General features: G+C 44.4%; 1 protein-coding gene across 4 annotated transcripts in view; it reads left to right on the top strand.

Annotated features, from left to right (window-relative positions):
* The window catches only part of GIGYF2 (GRB10 interacting GYF protein 2), a 131,892-nt gene extending 117,583 nt beyond the window's left edge, over positions 1–14,309 (top strand). For 3 of the 4 annotated variants that reach the window (XM_018041095.1, XM_018041103.1, XM_018041098.1), the window contains 6 exons: positions 2,120–2,329; positions 2,460–2,662; positions 3,801–3,955; positions 5,513–5,724; positions 8,299–8,446; positions 12,478–14,309. In XM_018041095.1, the coding sequence (XP_017896584.1) occupies positions 2,120–2,329; positions 2,460–2,662; positions 3,801–3,955; positions 5,513–5,724; positions 8,299–8,446; positions 12,478–12,545 (996 nt within the window). In that variant the 3' untranslated portion in view covers positions 12,546–14,309. Of the gene's footprint in view, positions 1–2,119; positions 2,330–2,459; positions 2,663–3,800; positions 3,956–5,512; positions 5,725–8,298; positions 8,447–12,477 lie in introns of those variants that run through there. The other variant, XR_001917299.1, reaches the window with a different exon arrangement.

Here is a 27,472-nt window from a genome sequence, read left to right as displayed (position 1 = left end):
GAAGTACTGTACATGGGTATGATTTGAGGCAGAGCAGTCAATTTGTTCGAGAATGCAAGCCATCATTCTTTATCTGGGTGGTGTGGTTCACTAAAGGCCGTGAAAATCCTCTGTGCATGTTCACCGTGTAGTGTGCATGACATCACCCAGTAGGTTAAAAACTTACTTCGTCTTAAAATTTACCATATTTCCTACCCACCTTCAAAAGAAAAAAGGCTGAGCTTTCTCTGAAATCATCTCTTTTCTCAAAAGTTAACAGCTGGATGCAGAGCAGAGTGTAGCTTCCTCCTCCAAGGCTAGAAATTGTTCCAATAATTTTGGTCCCTGCTAAATAAAAAAAATAATAATGGTCATCAGAGTTGGAATAACAGGTCTTCTCTTGTTCATATTTTTGTCTGTTAGAAGTTAATAATTGCCTTGTGTTTTCATTTGATTTTCTTTGAACAGTTAAGTCTGTGCACGCTTCGAAATGTATAAAGGGCCACCCAGCAGATAGTATCCGACAGTTCTATTTCATTCTTTCCCTGGAGGTGTCCTTTCCAGGACCCTCTAACTTGTTCAAATCTGAACATGCTTGGCTTGCTGCACATGTGCTCTGTTTCTCAAAATTTTGTCATCTGTGTGTTGTCCCAGGTGGGTCTAATGGCAAAGAATCCACCTGCCAGCGCAGGAGACGGCTTCAGTCCCTGGGTTGGGAAGATTCCCTGGAGGAGGAAGTGTCAGCCCCCTCTGGGATTCTTGCTTGGGAGAATGCCATGGACAGAGAAGCCTGGTGGGCTGCAGTCCATGGGGTCACACAGTCAAACAGACTGAAGTGACTTAGCACGCACACGTATTTCTTTCCATCTTGTTCTCTGTTGTCTTTTGTGATGGAGTATTTTCTCAATCTTCTCTTTCAGTCCTTCTATTGAACTTTAAAGGTATGCTCTCTTATTTTAAAGTTCTGAGTCCATATATTGTTCCCTCTTAAGTATTTGTGTTTATAGTCTCTTTCTCTTGTTTTACTGAATACAACGTGTAACCTCTAAGAATAATGCTTACTGATCACTCCTATTTTCCCTTGCTTCTGTTCCAACAGAATCTTGTTTGTTTGATTTGGTCTTTGGCTTCCATCTCACAGGCTGGGCTGTGTTCTCATTTAGGAAGAAGGCATTGAGGAGCTGGTGGGGATTCGGGCGCACGCGGCACCTTGCTGGGCTTTGCTGTGATGGTGTCTGTAGTGGTCTCTTCTGTTCAGATCCTCCATCTGTTGGTATCTGTAGGTGTATTCTCTTGTGGTAGGTCAGCTTTCCTGTAGAAAAATCTACTTACCTGGTTCAGCCTCTTTAAAAAGGAAAGTTTTAATTTTCTGTTGGGGAGAGGTGAGGGATAGCTGCCAAGTGTGTTGGGTGGGGAATGTAGTCAGGGTCTTAATGTTGCTTTTTACAGACTTTCAGCCTGTCTTCCTTTGTTCGAGATACCCATGCCTATAATTCCCGAGCTTTTTGTATGAATTGACCTGTTTCTGAGCTTCCTTTTACTTCGCTTTCAACTTACTGGGTCTGTTGTATTGGCTGTCTTTATTTGCTTGCTTTCCAGCTTTAAAAAACTTTTCCGCTCTCTTTGTCCTTAAAGTTTATGTTTTAGAAAAAAATTATTTTTGTCATTTTGATAGGACTTTGGAAATAAACATATTACATTTTAATGCTTAACCAGAAGTCCTATTTAATTTTTAAGAAGTAATTCTTAATTTCTTCTTATTCTCCTCTTAGTACTTCTGACTGTTTACATCTTTATTTGCAGCAGAGTAGTTAACTGTTAGATGTTTAGTTGCTTCCCAGGTGGCACTAGTGATAAAGAACCCACCTGCCAACACAGGAGATGTAAGAGACATGGGTTTGATACCTGAGTTGGCAAGATCCCTTGGAGGAGGGCATGGCAACACCCTCCAGTATTCTTGCCTGGAGAATCCCATGGACAGAGGAGCCTGGAGGGTACAGTCCATAGGATCACAGAGTCAGGCACAACTGAAGCGTCTCAGCACACACACCATGTATTTATATTCCATTTAGCATACTGGACATTTATAACTTTTATTTTAAAAACTGGAATCCTGAGATAGCTTCTCTTGTGCCTGCAGCAGAGGCGCCAGCAGAGGGAATTGATGAAAGCTCTTCAGCAGCAACAGCAGCAGCAACAGCAGAAACTCTCAGGCTGGGGGAACGTCAGCAAACCTGCAGGCACTGCGAAGTCTCTTCTGGAGATCCAACAGGAAGAAGCCAGGCAGATGCAGAAGCAGCAGCAGCAGCAGCAGCAACACCAGCAGCCAAACAGAGCCCGGAATAATACGGTGGGTCCGTCTTCCTGAGCGGTTGTTGTATGGACTGGCGGTGTGAGTTATCTGTTTTGACTTTGGTGGGCTCTCTTTTTGTCTTTTTAATATTATTAACTGTGGTTATTTGTGTGTCTCTCTTCAACAGCATTCCAACCTGCACACCAGCATTGGGAATTCTGTTTGGGGCTCTATAAATACCGGTCCCCCTAACCAGTGGGCCTCTGACCTAGTCAGTAGTATCTGGAGCAATGCTGACACTAAAAACTCCAACATGGGATTCTGGGATGATGCAGTGAAAGAGGTGGGACCTAGGAACTCAACAAACAAAAATAAAAACGCCGGTCTCAGGTAGGGCTCAAAGCGATTGACCTGTGTTCCTTGGTGGATTGGGGGAGGAAGGGCATGTGAGGAGTATGATACTGGGTGGCCAGAGAAAGGTAGTTATTTAGTTTCTACTTACTTTCACCTATATCCTGGCATGTGAGGTGATAGTTTGATGATTGTTTTTCTTCCCTATGGAAACACATTGGTATTATTACTAGCGGCTCCTTTGGTTGCTGGACATGGAGTCTGTTGCCTGTCACGTGGTAAACACTTAATATTTTTTGTTACTGCTCTTGAATATTTATCTAAGGTAGTCTCTAGATTCTAGCATTTTCTCTAAAATTTTAAGTTAGAGTATTATAAACACTTAAACTGTTTTATTTTTATGATGAATTTGTTTCATCTTACATTCATCTTTCTTTTGTTGAACAAGCATGGGTTTTAATGTTAAGTCATGGACTCAGATCCCAGCACTAGGACTTACTAGCTGTGTGACCTTGGGCAGGAGGGAACCTCTTTGAGCCTCAGTTCCCTCATCTGTAAAATGAAGATAACAATAACAGCTTCATGGGTGTGGTTGTAAAGGTTAAGTGAATATGTGTGAAGTAGTTAGTAAAGTGCCTGGCACATAGTAACTACTTAATAAATGGTAGTGTTGTCAGAATATTTCTTCTCAATTCTGAGGGCTTAATGTGTGATGAATAGGACACTGAATAACATGTTGAGCATCTTTGCCAGGCACTGTGCTCTAGGCCTTTGCATATAATATTTTTATTCTTTTTAATAACCCAAAGAAGTATTAGTATCATTTTACAGATGAGGAAACTGAGGCTTAGCAAAATTTAAAATCTTACTGACAGACATGAGAAGAACTTAATAATTCCTCTGAAAAGAAGCCCTTATTCAGAAACTAGAATGTGTTAACTGAGGCTAGATTTTAATAGGTATTGAGTAAACTCCCCCACCTCCAACCCCAGTATTTCACTTTTTTGTTTTTGGGCTTTTGTTTGTTTGTCTGTTTGTTTTCATTTTGGGAGCCAAGAATTGGATTGCTGGACAGCCATCCAATGTTGCCAAGACATTATCTATGTATGGTGTTAGAGTATGATCATAATAGTAACAGTTCCTGGGAATATAATACCACCCTATTGTTTTGCTTTAGTAAATCTGTAGGTGTGTCTAACCGGCAGAATAAGAAAGTAGAAGAAGAAGAAAAATTGCTGAAGCTCTTTCAGGGAGTAAATAAAGCCCAAGATGGATTTACCCAGTGGTGTGAACAGATGCTTCATGCCCTTAATACGGCAAATAACTTGGATGGTAAGAACTGGGGAGGGAAACCCAGCATGTGGAATGGCAGAGCAGGCCCCACAAAGAGTTAGGAAATTGAAATGATGGGCTGGCCTTCAGGAGGTGAAGTCTGATGGAGGTCAAGTCCTGCACTTACTGTAAGAACTTGACTCTTTTACAGCATTACTTGTGAGAAAAGTTCTGTAATACTGTCCTGAACTAGGTTACCAGTGGACACCAAAGAGTAGCTGCTTTGCAGGCTGTCCTGTGATGGACAGGGCAGAAGAGATCATGGTTCTGTCCCGCTCACTTTTGGGGAGCATCACCAGATGAACGAAGGAGACTGACTGTCATCCCGGGGACATAGGTCAGCCTGCACGAGGGAAGACTGGGGTGATGTGAGCATCTCTCCCTTCCTGCCTTTGGGGGCAGGGGTGGGAGTTGTGGCAGAGCAGGTAGGCATGCTTTGTGTGGGATAAAGCTGAGACCTGTAATGTATGCAAATAAAAAGGTTTCGGCACAGTTTGAAGAAAAACTTGCTGCTTGTTGGTTGTTCACAAAGAGAATTGTCTGCCTGAGATGGAAGCAAGTACTTCCCTCACCTGCAAATGTTCGAACAGAGACCAGTCAGCTCGGTGTGGACGGGATTCCCATAACTCGTGAGCTTTGCTGAACTAGTCCATCTCTGAACTAGTCCATCTCTGAAGTCTTTTCTAAAGCCAGAAACCTTTTAAAAAAAAAAAAAAAAAGAGCAGGAAGAGAATTGAAGGGTTCCTTTGCAGCAGTGTGACAATAGCTGATGGTCAGGATGAGTCAGAGAAAGCAAGAGCGAAAAATAGTAATGGCTACCATCCATTAAGCACCTACCATGTACTAGGCACTTTCTGGGGGTTAATATGCGTTAATCCTAGTGATTTTAATTTTGGCCATAACTTACCTTTACAATGTCGGTGGTGTTATCCCCATTTTATAAATTAGGAAACGGAGGCTCAGGAAGGTTAAGTAGCTCATCAAGGTCACACAGTGAGCAAATTTCAGAGTCAAGTTTTAAACCCATGTCTGTCTAACTCTGATACTTGGACTTTTCTCCTGCACCACACTGCTTCATGTCGAATTTTTCTGTGTAAACAGAGGTTATCTCAGTGAAGCAAAAGGAGGCTGCAGCTTTATCTTCAGTATCTGTCATGGTGCCTGGCACACACCATGGCACTTAAAACATATTTGACTGAATTTAAAGAAGAGAAGAAAGGAATCCCCAGCTTACTCTAGTCTTAGACAAGCAGTCGTTTCCATCAACATAACTTAGTTTCTACCAAAATAACATTTAGTGAAACAAATATATGCATGATATCTTCATCTCTGTGATAGTTCAGACGATTTGGGGCATTACAATGAGAGTGGGGTTCCCCCCCCATGACTACAGAGTAGGTTAAAGAATTTAGCATATTTAGCATAATAGCTGCATGCCTTTCCAGTTTCCATCATTCATGTCCCTGTTAGGTGTTAAAATATACTGAAGACTGACCCTGACCTCTGCTGTGTGGTATTTCATTGTTACTCTTTATGTCTTCTTCCCTCATGTTACAGTGCCCACATTTGTTTCTTTCCTGAAGGAAGTAGAATCTCCATATGAGGTCCATGATTACATTAGGGCCTATTTAGGAGATACCTCTGAGGCCAAGGAGTTTGCCAAGCAGTTCCTCGAGCGCCGTGCCAAACAGAAAGCCAACCAGCGGCAGCAGCAGCAGCAACAGCAGCAGCAGCAGCAGCAACAGCAGCAGCAGCAGCAGCAGCAGCAGGTACGAGGCAGCAGAGTGAGTGCAATGCCCTGGTCGGTACTGGTGTCTTGAAAGTGGAGCCTCCAGAGAAATGAAATTTTAAAATACTACCACCATTTTTGTGCATCACATGACTGGAACCTTTTAATGCCAGGTAGACTTGACATTTTAAAATTACATGTCCTGAGACCTTTGTGAATTTCCCAAAAAGCAAGTATATAACCATTCATTCACTGTTAAGTCATACCAGCCCCATTTTTCTTGGTTCATATAGATGCCTCTGTCCAATTGCAAATGCCAGCTTGTCATAGATGCATAAATTTGGTTTTAGTAGTTAAAATTCACCAATGGTAACTCTCTGAAGCTCCAGATCATTTGTTCCCAGTACTGACAGTACTGTACCTGCCAAATATCTCATACACTGTTGATGAGAATGTAAAGGTTCTTGTTATTCTCGGGAGCTCTATTCTGTGAACTTGCTGCCAACACAGAATTAGCAAATGCTGAACCATTGCTCCTAGGGGGTTAGGTTTCTGTGGACCTGTGTTAGAGCATTTTGTCAGCTTGTAACTGTGGAATGCTGATAACCTTGTTCTGTGTGTGATTCTGTGTAAGGATGAGTTATTTAAATACATTGCTGCTTCCTTAATACTGAACTCAACAGCCAGTGCCACTGTAACTCGTGCCTGAAGAAAGCTTACCTAACACACACATTTTCTGAGGCACATCACAGCCTTTGGGCCCTTTAGAAACACTAGACAGCACTTGACCCTTGGGAACCATTTTAAACAATGGAATCACCAACAGCAGTGTGAAAACATGATCTGAAAGAGACCGAGAAAGATGCTCCTTTGCCGTGTTGAGAGCTGAGACGAGGAGGCAGGAAGTGTCTCCGAGTTCTGCCTCAGCTGGGAACGTGCATCTTGGGCAGCTCAGTTTTTCACTGCTCTGTAGACATGCATATTCAGAGTGAGGACAGAAACACCACAAGCACGCAAATTCGCAGATAATGGGATCCGTGAATGAGAAGGATTGTCTTTACAAGTTTCTGAAGAACAGTCTGTCAGGACTCTTGGAGAGGCTTAAGAATATTTTTAATCTTGTGGTTCTTCTACTAGAGATAATGTTTATCAGAGCTCACTTTTAGGAATGTGTAAGGTACAGAGACGTATAGGGCATTTAAAATCCGTTTGGATAAATGGGGCTAATGCATCAACTGAAGGAAAATGAAAGATGTGAACACAAACAGCCCCAGGAAAAACATGTTAAGGAATCAAGAGAAGACAGCGAGCAGCAGTACAGAGGCCTCACGTGTGAGAGGGCCGCCTATGCGCGCAGCCAGGCTTGCCCTCTGCCCGTTCCGCCGCCCAGCTCGGGAGCCTGATCCCAGTTCAGAATGTGTTGTTCTCACAGGAGCAGCACACGGTGTGAACGGCTGGTAGACCATTTCATAGTTTAGCCAGTTGGTATAAAGTATGTGAATAATATTTTGGGAACAGATCCCTTCCGGGATTGCTGCTAGGAATGAAGTGCATGACATGAACTTTGTCTTGCTTGGTACTGGGCTCTCAGCCGGTCTGTGGGCTCTCCTCTCTGTCCCGGGGCCCAGAGAGCAAAGGACCCTCCCACCTAGAGCAGGTGGGGGTGCAGATTGCCAGAGAGCAGATTCCTGGTGAATGGTGCAGACTCCATGTGTGTCTGGCGAGCTGTTTGGTTTTTTAAATTTTGTTTCATTTTTTGCTGTGCTGGGTTGTGGGCTCTTCTTTAGTTGCGGTGAGTGGGGGCCCCTCTCCATTGTGATGCACAGGCTTTCTCATTGCAGTGGCTTCTCTTAGGGAGCATGGGCTCTAGAGCGTGCAAGCTCAGCAGTTGTGGCTCCCAGGTTCCAGGGCACAGGCTCAGTCCTTCCACAGCTGGTGGGGCCTTCCCAGATCAGAGATTGGACCTGTGACCCTTGTATTGGCAGGCGGATTCTTTACCACTGAGCCACTAGGGAAGCCCCTGGAGAGGTTTTGACAACTGTGCTGTCGCAGCAGTGTGGACCCCTGGAGTCCCCAGGATGGGCCTTGTGGAGACGCACAGCCTAGGGTGTGGACCTCTGGAGTCCCCAGGCTGGGCCCTGTGGAGACGCACAGCCTAGGGTGTGGACCCCCGGAGTCCCCAGGCTGGGCCTTGTGGAGACGCACAGCCTAGGGTGTGGACCTCTGGAGTCCCCAGGCTGGGCCTTGTGGAGACGCACATAGGGTGTGGACCCCTGGAGTCCCCAGGCTGGGCCTTGTGGGGACACACAGCCTAGGGTGTGGACCCCTGGAGTCCCCAGGCTGGGCCTTGTGGGGACGCACAGCCTAGGGTGTGGACCCCTGGAGTCCCCAGGCTGGGCCTTGTGGAGACACACAGCCTAAGTGGGTTGTCTGAACCTCAGTGAAGGGAAGAAGGTGGCTCAGTGGACTGCCCTCAGTTTCATTGTTACCAGAATCCGTGATAGGCTTCTGTTTCTAAACTCCTCCTCGGTAATGAGGCCAGATGGGCCATTTTCTGAGGGGGGCCAAGCTTGCGTCCACTGTGTGGTCTCAGTGGTGCCGTCTTGTGTTACAGGACTCTGTGTGGGGAATGAACCACAGTGCGCTCCACTCGGTGTTTCAGGCCAGTCAGGCCAGCAGCCAGCAATCCAACTTTGAAGCCGTGCAAAGTGGCAAGAAGAAGAAAAAGCAGAAGATGGTTCGAGCAGACCCTAGTCTATTAGGTGAGCACAGGCCTCAAGTCTTAGCTGGGTGTTGAGGGTGAAGTATATGCGAGGCCCATGGTGGAGGGTTTTTCATGAAAGAAAATTTTTCTTACAAAAAAAAAAATTGTTTTAGCCAGTTCAAAATAAACAGTATTTATTGGGAATCTCTGCAAGAGCTACGCCTCATCTATTATAGGGAGCAAGAAAAAGAATATATTGTATGGTGCCTTAAATTTTAAAGACTTTTTCACATCTAACATGAATTTTCCTAAAACCCTTTCAGTTTAGTTAGAAAATAATGCTGATGAAGAACAGTAAATGTTGTTTAAAATGTAAAGTGCCGATTTGTGTGGAAGCAGACCACAATCGAATCAATACTCAGAAAAGAACAGATGTTAGTTGATATTCACTGTAGAATAGTCTCAGAGTTACCCTGCATCATGAGGTGATGTTCCAGCGTTAACAATAGTAAACCGAGGCCTAGAGGATTGAGAACGCTTCCCAGAGTCACTCAGCAGTCAGCAGCGCAGCTGGGGCTTCACAGCAGGTCCACTCTCTCTTCACTCTTCTGTGTTACTGTAGCTATTCTTTTTTTTCCCGTGACTGTCCTTACCCAATGTTAGGGACCAGTGTCGTCACACAAGTCAGCTCTGAGGAGAAGGTGACACCTGAATTGGGGCTTTGAAAAAGCAGGAAGGATAGGGTATGGTGTTCCTGGAATAACAGCATAGGCAAAGCTGATGGGCCACCTTTGTTTCTTAAACTGGTCTAACAGCCTCACCGACAAGGGTGAAATTAAAATTATTCTCTGTTCATGAATGTATTCATGAGCTGTTATAAAACTGTGTTGTCTGGAATAGAATGGTTGTATTGGCAAAGATGGCAGGTTGGGAAGTCAGGCAAACCCGTTGGAGGGTGCAGTATAGACCAGGTGAAAGATACTGGTGGCCTAGGGTAGGGCTTTGGTGGTGGAGATGGAGAGGAGTAGATGGATTTCAGAAAGTTAGGGATAGGCTTGGGCAAGGAGAAAGGAAAGGTTTAGGCAGCAGGATGGAAAGAGCTGCCCTTTGATCAAATGATGAGCACTGGAAGGTGGAGCAGGCTTTGGGGAAAGGACATGCTGTTCAGGTGTTGGTGGACCGAGCGTGACGTGACGGGGAGGCATCATACGGAGTGAAAGAGCTGACGGTACAGTGAGAGGTAGACTGCTCTGCCCTCGTGGGATCCTACTTCAGAGGTTTCCTGCCCTGGAGAAATCAATATACCAGTAACAGACCCAGCTTTGAGCAGCGCCCCTTGGAACTGCGCTCTGCAGGCGGGCTTTGGAAACCTAGAGGTCTGGCGCCGTTTTGTTTTCTTCTGCCTGTCTTGGAAGGTTATGTTAAGGATGGATGGATCAGTCCAAAATTTTGTCCAGTTTTGACAGAAATAGATGAATGTAGATTTTAGAATGTTTTCAGTTCTGGTTGTGAGTTCTAGCTAAAAATCTCCCACTATTTAGCTGTGGTACTTGGCTAGGGCAGTAGGGGTAGGTTCTTCTGAAAATGAGGTGTAAATGTTTTTGGACTAAATATTTGATCTGACCCCATTGTTTATTATAGATGTAAGAAAGAAAGGGACTTAAAATCCCCCTTCAGGGAAATGAGAGGGAGGTCGTTCTAGGACTAGAGTTTTAAGGAGTATATATCTTGAAAGGGAAAGAGAAAAATATAGGGGAAGTAAAACTATTCAGAAAATCCTGAAGAAACTTACTCGGGTGAGCTCTTGCTTATATACCATTTAATGAGAATTTTTGCTCAAGTAAACATTCTTCTGGAAATTCCTCTGATAATTTCGGCCCCATACCTACTAACCATTTATTATTGTTTCTAATTGATATATGCCTTATTGACTTGCAGATTAAGAAAAATTAACAAATATACATCAGTCACAAGTTACCCATGAACATAATAGGAAAACAAATTCAATTTTGACCCCATTGTATCCATTGAGAAAGTGGTCACTGATCAAAATAGCGTTTTGCTGCTAAAACAAACCTTCAGAACAAGCCCGGCCTCATTTTAATGCTCTTGTCCTCCACTGTGCTTGTGTTTTCTCTAGCTTTTCAAGCTGGCAGGTGCCATTGTGAGCCAGCATCCTGTGCTTGGATATGAGAAATATACACACAAAGTACCATTGCTCACCAGTTACAGTTTTCTTACAGAAACAGTCCCCCAAACCTTAAAGTCATGTGAGTGAGAGTCTGTTGTTCTAAACCTCACAGTGTGTTGGTTAGAGCTGGGCATACTGGGCCTCAGTCCCTGTTTGTATTACTTGGGGTCTCATATGACACCCCAGAGCATCCCTTTTCTGTCAGGTGGGGAGGAGTGCCCTCCTCACTGGTTTTTTTGACAGGTAAATGAGACCACATCTGCTAAAGCCAGTCCAGTAATCATTCTGTTGTAGCAATGAAAACCATTTTGTGGCCCCAGGTTTCTTTTCCCAGTCCTGTCTCTGTATGACTGGGAAAACACAAATAGTTTGTGTTTTTTTTTGCATTCCCGGTTTTATTGCATGTAGCTCATTTTGTTTTTATCACATTTCATTTGTTCTCGAGATGCATGTGAAGTCAAAGAAAAACCTGCTTTAGAGCCGAGTAATAGTTCATTTCACAGACTGTTCTTTAGGGTTTACGTTTACCTAAATAACTGTTATTTTCAAGTATGAACACACTAAGCCTTTCATTATTTTGACGGGAAAAAAGTCCTGCAGGTTATGGGAACACAGTTGAGGGGTAGAACTCAGGTTGGGGTTTGGAATCCTAACCTCTTCCAATAGGAGGCCTTGGAAACAGCTTGTACCACAGCTTCCTTGATTAAAAAATAGGGATGTTTATGTTTTCAAATCAGGATATTTTGGAGTCAGTGTGATATAATTAAAGTATTTTTATTATGTAAGACATTTTTGTGTATTATTGGTACATTTAAAGTGTGTATTTGTTTGAAAACTTTAATGTTAAAGGGCGAAAAGGAGGGGGGAAAAGCTCAAAGTAATATTAACAGAGCTGCTTTTAGACTGGAGAGCTTCGCCTGTTTACTTTTTGATACTCAAACAGCAACTGAGACAGTTTGGGGTTTCATTTAGGGTGGTTGAACTAAAAGCATTTTGAGACTCACTCATTCCAGAGAGGCCCTGTTAATAGTAACTTTTATCAGTCTCTGATTATGTGGAGTTTATTGAAAACTCATACATGACTGATGGCATTAGGTTTTCAGACCTCAGTAGTGTTTGTAAGCTCAGCTGTGCTAGTATTGCCTTTTCTAAACCAGATAGTGTTTTGGTTCATCAGTATTGCTCAGTGAGATCCTTGCCTTTGGTGGTCTACTTACAGTAGGTTGAGCTGAATAAGGAAGTTTTTTCATTTCTGTGCTGTCTTCTGTGTGATAGGAAGAACAGCCGAGAGCTCTCAGGAGCTTGTAGCCTGCCTTCCCTGGAGCCTCCTACCCCTGGAGCAGAACCTCTCAACCAGAACTTCGGCAGTGTTTTGGACTGAAAGTGTTCCCAGTTAGTGAATGGGGCTGAAGTAGTGATTATTCTCACTCAGATGTCACAGTCATTTGGTCTAGTGGTTGTAAAGTACTTAGTGTGTCATTCTTGTCCTGCCCCTGCCCCATTCTTCTAAGGTAGCTACACCTTCTGAATGAACTTCTCTCCCTGGGCAGCCTGGCCTGGCTTTGACACACACACGTGCACACACACCCCAGGCCTGGATTGAGGACTCCCTAGGGCAGTGGTTTGCAGTTCTTTTTAAGCAGTGATGCTGGTGTGTGTGTTTCTTCCCTAATTAAATTATATCAGAACCTTAAGAAATAAAGCATATTAAAATAGAATCTCTCATTGGAAGGGCAAGAAAACCACTGCATTGACCTTTATCCTTTCTTCTTCCTCCTTTTAGTATCCCTGTTGGTGTACTCAAAAACAGGAGACTGAAATTCCAGCCCCCTGCCTGAGTTTGAGCCACAGGGTTGTCTGGGTGTGGTTGGTCACTCATTGCAGATTTTTCCCTGCAGGGTTTTCAGTCAACGCTTCCTCGGAGCGACTCAACATGGGTGAGATCGAAACTCTGGATGACTACTGAGCGCCTGCCAGACCAGACTGGCCTTCCCTCTCCTCTCTGCCGACCATGGATTCTCCAGCTCTGGACACAACACTTACTCACCATATACTCTCTGTCACTGCAACAAATCACAGAACCGATCATCTCAGGCTTTTTCTTCTAGCCCTTTGTGTCCAAGATTCTTTAAACCGTTTTTGTTGGTGCGCATCTCAGACTGTAGATGAGTGGACCGGACGCTGTGTCTCGGGGGTGGCAGTGGGGATTCCTCCCCAACAAGGCTGATTTTGGGCAGCACGTGTTTACTGTGCCGTGATTTCACCTCCTGTCTCCCAGAAAGTGTGTTGGGATCTGCCAATAGCAATTTACTTTCTCTTGTCATTTTTTTCCTTCTGTTTGATTTTTCTTTTTCTTCTTTTTCCCCGCCCCACCCCCCAAACGGGCAAGGGGTCTGACTGGTGCAATCATGAAGAGAGTTAATGGTAACAGACATTGGCCAGCAACAAAACGCCCATGGACTGTGACTTGAGCATCCGACAGAGACAGTCAGAGCTCTTCCAGTCTGCAGGTGGCATTGCCGCAGCTAACTTCGGGATTGCATCCAAGAGGCCCTGAGTGGGGTGGTATTTAGATTGATTGGTTTGATGTTGCACACCTCTCGCCCTCATTCTTTCTGAGGATCCTTTCAGAGAAAGGATTCTTGGTTTTTCTTCATTAGATAGTGACTTCCAAGCAAGCTGACTTCTCTCCTGGCATACTCCAACCTGATCGGACAAAGGAAGCCCTATGGCCTGGGAGAGGAACTTATTTTTAATTTTTCTTTCTTACAAAAACGGATTTTTTCCCATAAATATTTTTACTTCAGAGGACTAGGACCAGTTTGTTTTGGGCCTTTCTGCTGAAAATTTGTCTCGTTTTAAGAGGCAGTTAGGATCTTTACCATATGTATGAATTTGTATAATTTCATTTTGGATAGGGATAAACTGCTTCTGATAAAAGCCCGGAATTTCATCTGGTTCCTCAGAGCATTGCGTGTGTGTCTTGCTGTGGCCCCGAAAGGTTTTGTCTAAAGATTCTGGAGCGGCAAGTTGCTGGCTTGCCTTTTCTGAAAAGAGAACATGCAAAACCTGACCATCTTTTAAGACCTTCATCTGTGGAAACCACTAAACAGGAGAGTCCCGTGGGATGGAGGGGACGGGAGAGAGAAGCCTGTTCTGGCTTCGATCGTGGCCTCCTAATACCCCTTCACTGCAAATATAAATGTATCCAAGCCCTATTTATAAGCAAATACTCCTCCTGCCTCCGCCAACCCCCCACAGAACATCACCTGAAATTGCCAATCACACTTTGGTCTGCAGCCACCGGACCATCCGTCCCCGCGCAAGAAGTGCTGTGGTTTGGGCGGCTCCTGGTCGAGCGCCTTCCCTTTCTGACATCATGGCCCGAGGAAGGCTGGAGTTGCTCTGAGAGCAGTTTGGTTTGGGATGATTCTATTTGGTTTCTGTTTTTATTCTTTTGGATCAGCATTCTCCCTATCCCTTTTGGCCACCCTCCCTCCTAAACATGTACAATAACTATACAGAGACTGCTACAAACTTGTATATAGTTTTTGGATCAAACAGCATGAGGAGATGGGGAACCATTAAAAACTGGGGCTCCTGCTCTCCTTTGCTTTGTAAATTCACAAGTGGGGGTGGGGAAGAGGGACAGTTAAGATGTTTACAGAACTTTAAGCTCCCTCGGAACTTTTGCCAGTGTGGAGGAAAATAAAAAAGACCTTAAATAAAACCTCGTGGTATTCTGTCTGGGTACATCTCTTGTACTCACGCTTGTCGAGGTGAGTTTTGCGCTAAGCCATGTCCTTGACACCATGGAAAAGCTGCAGACACACAAGTGCCCTGGACGTGGAGGCAGCCATGGCTTTCTCTGGCAGGCTCGGAGACGCCGCCGGTTCTTTAGTTGAAGAGCGTAGAGGTCAAGGTAAACGGGGTAAGTTGATTCAGTGTCCATCCTCCTTGGCCTCTCTCTGCTGACATGTGGCTCGTCTCCTTCCCTCACCACACAGACACACACACACACACACACACACACACCAGCCCCTGAAGATCCCCTCCAGAACCTGCCCACACCTTCCAGATGAGACTCAATTCCACTTGTTTGGGGGAAAAGTTAAAAACACAAGTATTAGGGAGAAGGTCGGAAGATTTGGGGGAAGCAAAGTCATTTTAGTCATGGAACATTACACTTGCTTAACCAGCAGCACTGCTGCTACCTGAGGAGTTTCCCACGTCTTGGAAAGAAACCACTCTTTCCTAGGAATGTTTGTTTCTGTCGCAGTTCTATCAGTTTTTCAGTCTCGTTTACTCTTTCACTTCCAGCAACCATGTTCTTACCTCTTCCTGTTAATGTGAAGTGAAGTGAAAGTCGCGCAGTCATGTCCAACTCTTTGAGACCCCATGGACTATACAGTCCATGGAGTTCTCCAGGCGAGAATACTGGAGTGGGTAGCCTTTCCCATCTCCAGGGGATCTTCTCGACCCAGGGAGTGAACCCAGGTCTTCCAAATTGCAGGCGGGTTCTTTACCAGCTGAGCCACAAGGGAAGCCCAAGAATACTGGAGTGGGTAGCCTGTCCCTTCTCCAGCGGATCTTCCCGGCCCAGGAATTGAACCAGGATCTCCTGCACTGCAAGTGGATTCTTTAGCAACAACTATCAGGGTAGCCCCTTTCTGTGAATATACTGGCAAATTATCTAAGCTCTTCTTGAGTTTTAAAGTATTTGTTTTGTACACTGTTTGCTTCCAGTTGTCATAAGTCAGAATTTCAGACACACATACCCAGACAGGATCATTTGATTATGGACACTTTCCCCAAGGGCATTGGTGTCCTGGTTACTGTTGCTACATAATGCCCCCAAATTGGCTGACAACAACCCTTTCATTTTATTGGTAGTTTTATGAGTCAGGACCTCGTAGGAAGGGCTCACCTGCACAGTTCTTCCATGGTTCACTTTTGGTCTTGTTCATATGTCAGCAGGGGCTGCGATCTTGGGAAGGTTCTGTTGGGTTGGCCAACACAATGGCTCACTCTTGTAAATGGTGAGTGGTTGATGCTGGCAGTTGTCAGCTGGGCACTCTGCTGGGTTGATGGCTGGAGGAGCTGTCTGTGGTGGTGGCTGCAGGTAGATGGGCTGCTTGTTCGGCCGCTGACTCCCACCCCTGGGGCAGAGGCTGCCTCATCTCTTCTGACTTTCTCTGATAATTTATTCTGTCAAGGTAGTCACAAGCCATTCAGGTTCAGGGGTTTGGGAACTGGAATGAGTGGTCAGGTCATTCTAGACGAGCAGGCAAATGGGAATTATCTTCACAAGACGAGGTTCTGTGTATACACCAAGGAGCTTGAACTCTTCACTGGCTCTGTGTTGAAAGCTCTTTTCTTAATTTCAATATAATGGTCAGTTCAGTTGCCCAGTAGCGTCCAACCCTTTGCAACCCCGTGGATTGCAGCGTGCCAGGTTTCCCTGTCCATCACCAACTCCTGGAACTTGCTCAAACTCATGTCCATCTAGTCGGTGATGCCATCCAACCATCTCGTCCTCTGTCGTCCCCTTCTATCTTCAATCTTTCCCAGCATCAGGGTCTTTTCAAATGAGTCAGCTCTTCGTATCAGGTGGCCAAAGTATTGGAGTTTCAGCTTCAACATCAGTCCTTCCAATGAACACCCAATGATCTTTAGAATGGATTGGTTGGATCTTGCAGTCCAAGGGACTCTCAAGAGTCTTCTCCAATACCACAGTTCAAAAGCATCAATTCTTTGGTGCCCAGTCTTCTTTATGGTCCAACTCACATCCATACATGACCACTGGAAAAACCATAGCCTTTACTAGACGGACCTTTGTTGGCAAAGTAATGTCTCTGCTTTTTAATATGCTGTCTAGGCTGGTCATAGCTTTTCTTCCAAGGAGCAAGTGTCTTAATTTCATGGCTGCATTCACCATAGCAGTGATTTTGGAGCCCAAGAAAATAGTCTCTCACTGTTTCCACTGTTTCCCCATCTATTTGCCATGAAGTGATGGGACCAGACACTACGATCTTCATTTTTTGAACATTGAATTTTTAGCCAGCTTTTTCACTTTCCTCATACCTTCATCAAGAGGCTCTTTAGTTCCTCTTTGCTTTCTGTCATAAGGGTGGTGTCATCTGCATATCTGAGGTTATTGATATTTCTCCCAGCAATCTCAATTCCAGCTTGTGCTTCATCCAGCCCGGCATTTTGTATGATGTACTCTGCATATAAATTAAATAAAAGTGACAATATACAGCCTTTCCCAATTTGGACCAGTCCACTGTTCCATGTCTGGTTCTGTTGCTTCGTGACCTGCATACAGATTTCTCAGGAGGCAAGTCAAGTCAGATGGTCTGGTATTCCTGTCTCCTTAAGAATTTCCCACAGTTGTGATCCACACAGTCAAAGGCTTTGGTGTAGTCAGTAAGGCAGAAGTAGATGTTTTTCTGGAACTCTCTTGCTTTTTTGATGATCCAGCAAATGTTGGCAATTTGATCTCTGGTTCCTCTGCCTTTTCTAAAACCAGCTTGAACATCTGCAAGTTCTTGGTTCAGGCACTGTTGAAGCCTGGTTTAGAGAATTTTGCTAGCGTGTGAGACTAGTGCAGTTGTGCAGTAGTTTGAACATTCTTTGGTATTGCCTTTCTTAGGGATTGGGAGGAAAACTGACCTTTTCCAGTCCTGTGGCCACTGCTGAGTTTTCCAATTTTTCTGGCATATTGAGTGCAGCACTTTCACAGCGTCATCTTTCAGGATTTGGAACAGTTCAGCTGGAGCTCCGTCACCTCCACGAGGTTTGTTTGCAGTGATGCTTCCTGGGGCCCACTTCACACTCCAGGATGTCCGGCTCTCGGTGAGTGATCACACTATTGTGGTTATCTGGATCACGAAGATCTTTTTTGTTTGGTTCTTTTGTGTATTCTTGCCACCTCTTCTTAATATCTTCCGCTTCTGTTAGGTCCATACCATTTCTATCATTTATTGTGCCTGTCTTTGTAGGAAATGTTTCCTTGGTATCTCTAATTTTCTTGAAGAGATCTCTAGTCTTTCCCATTTTATTGTTTTCCTGTATTTCTTTGCACTGATCACTGAGGAAGGGCTTCCCTGGTAGCTCGGTTGGTAAAGAATCTACATGCAATGCAGGAGACCCCAGTTCAATTCCTGGGTTGGGAAGATCCCCTGGAGAAGGGAAAGGCTATCCACTCCAGTATTCTGGCCGAGAGAATTCCATGGACTGTATAGTCCATGGGGTCGCAAAGAGTCGGACACAACTGAGTGAAACACTGAGGAAAGCTTTCTTATTTCTCCTTGCTATTCTTTGGAACTCTGCATTCAGATGGATATATCTTTCCTTTCTCCTTTGCCTTAGCTTCTCTTCTTTTCTCAGCAATTTGTAAATCCTCCTCAGACAACCATTTTGACTTTTTGCATTTCTTTTTCTTGGGAGTGGTCTGTACAATGTCACAAACCTCCGTTCATAGTTCTTCAGGCACTCTATCAGATCTAATCCCTTGCATCTGTCACTTGCACTGTATAACCGTAAGGGATTTGATTTTTAGGTCATACCTGAATGGTCTGGTGATTTTCCCCACTTCAATTTAAGTCTGAGTTTTGCAGTAAGGAGTTCATGATCTGAGCCACAGTCAGCTCCTGGTCTTGCTGACTGTATAGAGCTTCTCCATCTTCTACTGCAAAGAATATAATCAGGTCTCGGTACTGACCCATCTGGTGATGTCCAAGTGTAGAGTCTTCTCTTGGGTTGTTGTAAGAGGGTGTTTGCTACGACCAGTGCATTCTCCTGGGAAAACTCTTGTTAGCCTTTGCTCTGCTTCATTTTGTTCTCCAGGCCAAACTTGCCTGTTACCCCAGGTATCTCTTGACTTCCTACTTTGCATTCCAGTCCCATATGATGAAAAGGACATTTTTTTTTTTGTTAGTTCCAGAAGATCTTGAGGTCGTCATCAGTTCGGTCGCTCAATCGTGTCTGACTCTTTGCGACCCCATGAATCGCAGCACGCCAGGCCTCCCTGTCCATCACCAACTCCCAGAGTTCACCCAAACTCAAGTGCATCAAGTCGGTGATGCCATCCAGCCATCTCACCCTCTGTCATCCCCTTCTCCTCCTGCCCCCAATCCCTCCCAGCATAACGGTCTTTTCCAATGGGTCGACTCTTCGCATGAGGTGGCCAAAGCATTGGAGTTTCAGCCTCAGCATCAGTCCTTCCAGTGAAGACCCAGGACTGGTCTCCTTTAGGATGGACTGGTTGGATCTCCTTGCAGTCCAACTCTCACATCTGTACATGACCACTGGAAAAACCATAGCCTTGACTAGATGGACCTTTGTTGGCAAAGTAATATCTCTACTTTTGAATATGCTATCTTGGTTGGTCATAACTTTCCTTCCAAGGAGTAAGCGTCTTTTAATTTCATGGCTGCAATCACCATCTGCAGTGATTTTGGAGCCCCCAAAAATAAAGTCTGACACTGTTTCCACTGTTACCCCATGTATTTCCCATGAAGTGATGGGATCCGATGCCATGATCTTTGTTTTCTGAATGTTGAGCTTTAAGCCAACTTTTTCACTCTCCTCTTTAGCACTTTCATCAAGAGTCTTTTTAGTTCCTCTTTCTGCCATAAGGGTGAGGTTATCATAGAACCATTCAATTTCAGTTTCTTTGGCACTAATGGTTGGGGCATAGGCTTGGATTACTGTGATACTGAATGGTTTGCCTAAAGGTTTTATCTAACTGTTTATTTCATATTGGAATGCATGCTGTTAACAATGTTGTGATAATTTCAGTGGACAGCAACAGAACTCAGCCCTTTGTATGTATGTATCCATTCTCCCCCAAACTCTCTTCCCATCCAGGCTAACTTTAGGCTTTATTTTTAACAATTATTTCTCTTGTGTGTGTGTGTGTTAGTTGCTCAGTTGTGTCTGACTCTTTGTGAGCTCATAGACTGTAGCCCATCAGGCTCCTCTGTCCTTGATGGCTTCTCTAGGCAGGAATACTGGAGTGGGTTGCCATTCCCTTCTCCAGGGAATCTTCCCAACCCAGGGATTGAACGCCAGCAGCTTATATTGCAGGTAGAATCTTTACCATCTGAGCCACCAGGGAAGCCCATTTCTCTTTTAGGGGAGCTATATATACAACACATGTGTACATGTATACACACACATGCATAGTGTGTGTGCCATTTTATACACACTGTCTTACATTGATCCGTTGAAGAATTTGGAGCGTATTTTTTACAAAATACCCGCTCTGCATTATATATTAAAAAGTCTGTACGGTCCTGCTGTGAGATGAAGCTGGTTCTCTTCTGTGCTTCCCGTGAGGTAAGTTGAGCTTCGTTAAAAGAGCAACAGGCATGCGCATTCTTAATCAAGTAGGCGCAGCTGAGAGCGCCTTCCAAATGGAAGCTGGCCTCAGAATGGATGGGTTTTTTGGGGAACGAAAAGAAGTTCAGCTCTAGAGTGTGACCCTGACCCTGCTTCAGTGCAGGCAGTTCCAGATGAAGGAGCCACAGTGCTTGCTGGGAGCGTGGAGAGCCTGGGAACCTTCAGGCAGCCAGGCGGGTGGTGGTAGTTTTGCAGATGTCGAACGCCCTGAGTGTGATGCACCCACACAGCTTTTGATGGTGGTGGTTCTGGACAGGGCACCTGGAGCCTCAGAGAATAGTTTCCCTCCAAGGATTCATTGGTGGCAATGTCTTGCAGCTAAAATAACAACGTTATGGGTTCAGTGTATGGGAGAAACAGCGCACAGATGTTGGGATGCGAGAGAAGCGGGCTCTTCCCTAACTGCAGCCTAACAGCTGCCCTCGCTTCCTGTTTCATTGGTGGCAAAGTGACGTCCCGGGGATGGGACACCACAGTTCTAATACTTAGTCCAGCTGGTCTTGAGCAGAGACCTCATTTCTTAAAGGTTGTTTACCTGTCCCTCTAAATCTACGAGTTAGTTTGCCTTGATAGGAGATTCGTTTTTCCTTTGAAGGGCCTCCTTTAACATGAAAAATAGCCCTAAAGGTCAGTAGGTCACCATTAAGTTTGGACCTATTGGAAAAGACCCTGATGCTAAGAAAGATTGAGGGCAGGAGAAGAAGGGGGAGACAGAGGATGAGATGGTTGGATGGCATCATCAACACAGTGGACACAAGTTTGAACAAACTCCCAGAGACGGTGAAGGACAGAGAAGCCTGGAGCGCTGCAGTCCATGGGGTTGAAGAGCTGGACACGACTTAGCGAATGAACAGCAGCCACAGCGTAACAAGGGCTTAAACGAGATGAGGTCTCGAGTGAAGTCTGGAGGTGGTCCTTCCAAGGCTGCTTTAGCTCAGGGGCCCAGGGTCTTTCTGGTTCACCATCCTGATTGTGGCTTCCTTTCTCAAGGTCACTCATGCTCCACGGTGGCCTCTGGAGCCCCACACCATCATGCCCACCTTGCAGGCAGGAGGGAGTGGGTGAGGCAGACGGGAGTGCACCTCCCTCCTCAGTCATCCCCCTTGAGGAGCTCTTTTGGGAACACTGCCAAGTCTTTGTCAACTGGAAGGAAGATGCCTAACTTTTGCCTGAGTTCAGCTTTTTTCTTTTTAATTGAAAAAGATGTAAGGAGACATTGATGTAGGCTCGTGCTTCGGTCTGGGCTGGGAAGCCCCACAAGCTTGGTGCTGACAGAGCCAGTGTCCACTAAGAATCATCCTCTTGGCTTACTGGGGGCCATCTTCTTGCTATGTCCTCACGTGGCAGAGAGAGATCCCATGTCTCTCTCTCTCTATCCCACCTTTCTATCTCTTAAAAATCATCTTTTTACCCCAACACGAGGATCCCACCTCCATGACCTAATCTAATCACCTCCCAAAGGCCCCACCTCTGAATTCCATCGCACTGGGATTAGGGCTTCCAGCATATAAATCTGAGAGGACACAAACATTGTCCTAACAACGAACGTAACAAACTCCTACCATTTTACCAATTATTTTTCAATCTCACGTTTTCTTTTCCCCTTAGAATATTTTAAAACAAATCCTGGCTATATTGAGTCACTCACAACATGTTTCAGTGCATATTGTAACGTACCTTTAAAAAAACTCATGCCGATACCACATTAATGGTGTGAGTAATTCTTAATATCTAAACACAGTCTGTGTATTATTTTCAGGTTATCTCAGAAGTGTCTTTTTATGAAAGTTTGAGTCAAAATCAAAATCAGGTTCATGGATCACATTTGATTGCTAAGTTTTAAGTCTCTTTTAGTCTAACCAGCTTCCCATCAAAAAAAATTTTGAAAAAAAAAAGATCCTTTACCCACAGAACCCCCATAATATGGATCCAGCAAGGAGCGTATTTATGGTGTCAATTTGTTTATCTTCCCCACAGTTTCTGTAAACTGGTAGGTCTAGAAACTTAGCTAGCTTCAGATTCTTCTCTCCCCCTCAAGAATAGTTAATTGGCATTCATCCTGTGGTATCACAGGCAGCATTGTCTGGTTGTCCCGTTTTTAGTTTTGTCAGATTTCATCAGTTAATCCTGTTGCTATGATCCATTATAAAAGTTCTATTGGTCTTTTGTGTAGCAGTTTTAACATTCCTTGATGATCATTGCCTAGGTCTATTATTTCATCAGTTGTTGAAATAAAGTGATTCTTTTTGAGGAGAAGGGGGAATTTTTATTTTGAATAATTTCAGGCTTAAAACTTGTAAGAACAGTAGAAAGAACTCCGACATATCTTTCATCCAGATTCTCCAGCTGCAACATTTACCCACACCTCTAGAGCTACCCCCTCAATAATGACTCTCGGTAACTGTATTTTATGAATCATTTGAAAGCAAGCTTGTAGACGTTATGTGCTTTACCCCTAAACATTTCAGACTGTGTTTCCTTGAAACAAGGACATTTTGTTACATAACCACAATGCAATGATTAAAATTAGAAAATAGAGTACTTGATACTGTTAATATCAAGAATTCCCTCATATTTCACCAATTGCTCCACTAATGTCTTCTGTAAGGAAAAATATGAAAAGGTCAGGATGCCATCGTGGTTGGGTTTTGTGTTTAGATGTCATATTTCTTCGTGGTGCTTTAGTAGCTAAGTCATGTGTGACTTGTGACCCCATGGACTGTAGCCCACCAGGCTCCTCTGTCCACGGGACTTCATTTCTTGAGTCTCCTCTAATCTGGAACAGTTTCTCTTTCATACCTTGGAATTTTTTAAGGGACAATTATTTTGTAGAATGCACTTAAATTTCATTTGGTACTTTCTCATGATTTAATTCATATTATGCAATTGGGCAGTATTACAACAGAAATGATATTATGTCTGTCCTTGATGTATCATATCAGGAGGTACCTGATGTCAGTAACTTTAATTACTTAAAGATGATGTCTGCCAGGTTTCTCCACTGTAATGACTTTTCTCTTTATGGGAGATACTTCGAGCCTAAATAGCCAGTTCTCATCAATCTTTGATCCACTAGTTTTAGCAGTCATTGGTGATTCTTGGCTTGAACAACTAGTGCTTGCCAGGCTTTCTTATACTTTGTTAGCATTGGACATGAATTTGAGTAAACTCCGGGAGTTGGTGATGGACAGGGAGGCCTGGTGTGCTGCAGTCCATGGGATTGCAAAGAGTTGGACATGACTGAGGGACTGAACTGATTAACATTCTACTATAAGGAAGAACTTTACACACACACACACACACACACACACACACACACACACACACATGCACACACTGTAGGGTATAATCTGACACTACTTCTTGTGCACAAGTTGCCCATTTGGAGCCCCTCCAAGTTGACTTTTGTGTCCTTCTGCCATATCCCTGTCATCTTTTGATCACTTTCTTACTTTGGCATGAGATATTCTAGGCTCCTCACTTAAAGTCTCTAGATTTGAAATTAGCCGTTTCTCTAAGGAGCCTGCTGCTCCTGTAGAGGAGGCCTGAGGACTTGTGGGTGGAAGATTCTCCAATCTGAGTCTATCCCAATGCCCCCATCCCAGATCTCAAGGGCTCACTCGTTCCCAATCAGTACCATGAATTTCACCTGAAAAAAACTGACACAGTTGTGGATTCAGATTGTGATACTGCAAGCCACACAAATTCAGGGCCTGGTCTGCTGCCAATTAAGCTCTGTATCTATAAGAAATAAGAGAGTTTTAAAAGATTGTCATAAAAGTGCTCCAGGTCTTTGATCATGCCTTGACCTTCAAATTGAAAGCCATGAGCTTTTCTTTAAGCACCCAAAGCAGTAAAAAGTAGCCAGTTCACTTCATTATCCTCTTGATCATCATCACTAAAGAGCATCTACCTGATCCTTCAAGCCTTGTCTTGAATAGGCGCTTCATGCTAAACAGCCCCAGGTCTTAATATAGGCTATGCCATGTGTTATCAGATCTCATTTTCCATTGTCAGTGAGCGCAAGCTCAAAGAGGGTGGCAAGTCCAATTGGGAAGCATATCTTTAAGGGTCAGTTTCTGGGGAACCATTTCAAGTGCCAAGCACTGCATTGGTCAGAGTCTGACTAGGACACAGAGTTCACTGTAGGTATTTCAAACAGAAGAGACTTAATGGAGGAATTTGTCGCAAAGATGTTGAAAGGACTGAAGAAATGAAAGAGGGAAGGTAAGGCAACCCAAATGAGTAACTCAGCTCAGAAACTGACACCCGCCTAGGCTGGAGGAGCAGAAAAACGATCACAGGCCAGAGCACTGTCCACCAAGGGCCTGAACGCAGCCGCCTGACAAGGATCCTGGAGCCGGCGCTTCCAGGCTTCCGAGGCTACCCCTGCAGTCCTCAGCACCTGTGTGTTACTGACGTTTCTGCAGCCAGTGCTGCTGCCGCCAGAGACGCTCTGAGAAATCGGAATCAGAAAGAGAGTCACTTCTCCGCTCCCATCTTTCATCTCCTACCGGTGCCTCCACTGGAGCTGCTCACAGGGAGTCAGCTGGCAAGAATCTCTCAGGAGTGTGACCTGCGGACCTGGCTCTGCTATAGGGCATAGAAAGGTGAGGACAGGAGACAGAGCAAATGAGCAGCACAAAAAAGTGAGTGAGCAAGTCAGACAGTGGTGGTGGTTTAGTCGCTAAGTCATGTCTGACTCTTGCGACCCCATGGACTGTAGCCCACCAGGGTCCTTTGTCCATGGGATTCTCCAGGCAAGAATACTGGAGTGGGTTGCCATTTCTTCCTCCAGGGGATCTCCCCAACCCAGGGATCAAACCAGTGTCTCCTATGTCTCCTGCATTGGCAGGCAGGTTCTTTACCACTAGCGCCACCTGGGAGCCTCACTAGGTTCTATTAGGTTGGTACAAAAGGAATTGCCGTTTCGGGTCCTGGATTTTAAATTATTATAACTAGGCTCACACTTTATTAATCAAAATAGGAACCATTACAATCAACATAGTTTGGCCAATGAGAAAATAAATTTGTTTACTCCTATAGTAAAAAAAAAATCCATGCTTCAGGATTCAGTGAACTCTTAGAAAGCATTTTCTATGTCCTGCTGGTTGTGGAAGCATTTTCCCTGCAAAAAGTTGTTGAGGTGCTGGAAGAAGTGGTAGTCAGTTGGTGAGAGGTCAGGTGAATATGGCAGATGAAGTTAAACTTTGTAGCCGGATTCATTCAGCTTTTGAAATGTTGGTTGTGTGACGTGCCGCCAGGCGTTGTCACAAAGAATTGGGCTCTTTCTGTTGATCAGTGCTGGCTGCAGGCGTTGCAGTTTTCGGTGCATCTCATCACTTTGCTGAGCATACTTCTCAGATGTAGTGGTTTCTCGGGGATTCAGAAAGCTATAGTGGATCAGACCAGCCGCAGGCCACCAACCAGTGACCCTGACCCTTTTTTTGATAAAAGTTTGGCTTTGGGAAGTGCTTTGGAGCCTCTTGGTCTGACCACTGAGCTGGTTGCCACTGCTTGTTGTATAAAATCATTGCACATCACAACCCAATCAAAAAATGGTTCATTGTTGTGTAGAAGATGACACTTCAAATGATTTTTTTGATTCGTGGTCGGCTTATGAGGCACCCATTTATTGAGCTTTTTCACCTTTCCAATTTGCTTCAAATGCTGAATATCCATAGAATGGTCAACGTTGAATTCTTCAGCAACTTCTCGTGAAGTTGTAAGAGGATCGGCTTCTGATGATTGCTCTCAGTTGGTGTCAACTTCTGATGGCCAGCTACTAGGCTGCTCATCTTCAAGGATCTCCTCTCCTTTGCAAAGCTTCTTGAACCACCACTGTACTGTACATGCATCAGCAGTTCCTGGGCCAAATGTGTTTCTGATGTTGTGAGTTGTCTCCGCTGCTTTGTGACCCATTTTGAATGAGAATAAGAAAATTGCTTGAATTTGCTTTTTGCCTAGCATCATTTCCATAGTCTAAACTACAAATAAAATAAACACGTAATAATTCATTAGCAAAAAAACATAAAGCAAGAAATTTGTATTAAAATGATGTATAACATAACCACATTTATTAAAGAATTATTCCCATATCAGATGGCAAAATTCAACAATGCAAAACTGCAATTACTTTTGCACCAGTGCATGTTCTAATCAGTCCTTGCTATCTGGGACTTAAGAGTCACAGAGTAGGGACAGACAGCCAGTGGACACTTCATTTAAAGGCACTATTACATATGTCTGACAAAGGAGTTTTATCTGGGTGCACACACACACACACAAAAAAAAACCAACCCTAAAAAATTCAAAGTGATAGGCCTCCCTAATAAAATATATCAACCCCCCCCAAAAAAATTGAACAGCTCTTCACAAAGGAATATATTCCTGCGGTCAATAAATATTAATATAAAAATGTATTCAATTTTATTAGTCATGAAAATGCAGCCACACTTGAGACACCACAACATACCTACCAGGAGGGCCGGAAATAAAGAGACCGGCAGTGCCAGGTACGGGTGAGGATGTCGGAACTGGGACTCAGACTGTCGATGAGTCTCAGGATGCGTTGCAAAGTGGCTCGGCAGCCTCTATAGAATCTAAGCATTGTACCCTAGCCTAGCAATTCTTTTTTTTTTTTCTTAATTGGAATATAATCCCTTTACAATGTTGCGTTAGTTTCTGCTGTACAGTGAAGTGAACCAGCCATACGCATACATATATTCCCTCGCTCTTGAACCTCCCTCCCACCCCGCTCACTCCCACCCCTCTGGGTCATCACAGAGCTCCGAGCTGAGCTCGGTCCCCACTAGCTGTCTAATTTACACATGGCAGTGTATATATGTCAAATCCAATCTTCCATCTTTGGATACATAACCAAGAAAAATGAGTGTACATGTTCTCCAAAGGTAGGTATGAGAATACCTATAGGAGCCATATTTGTAGAAGTCCAGTCCTGGAAATACCCCAAATTGATACTTTAAAAATGGGTAAAAGAATGGGTAATTCGTGGCAACTAAATTGCTCTGTTGCTCAGTCATGTCCGACTCTTTGCAACCCCAAGGACAGGCTTCCCTGTCCCTCACCATCTCCCAGAGCTCACGTCCATTGAGTCGGCAATGCCATATTCAGCAATGGGAAAGAATGAGTCACTGCTACATGCAACAATATGGATGAATCTCACAGAACACTGAACAAAAGCCAGACATAAGGGTTCACGCCATACGATTCCACTGACTGGAAAGCTAATCTATGACAAGGGAAGACAGATCAGCACTTTGAGGGCACTGATAGGGAGGAGCAGGAGGAATCCTGCTCATTCTATATCTATCTGGGTGGTGTTTACACAGGTGTATATGTGTATGAAAGTCCATCAAGCTGTAAGCATAAAATTTGTGTACTTCACAATATTTAGGTCATTCCTCAAAAAATTGCTGTGGAGACACTGGGCTTCCCTGATAGCTCAGTTGGTAAAGAATCCAC

Source organism: Capra hircus, chromosome 3 (genome assembly GCF_001704415.2).
Source record: "Capra hircus breed San Clemente chromosome 3, ASM170441v1, whole genome shotgun sequence".
NCBI lineage: Eukaryota > Metazoa > Chordata > Mammalia > Artiodactyla > Bovidae > Capra > Capra hircus.
This window is presented reverse-complemented; position numbering and strand designations above follow the sequence as displayed.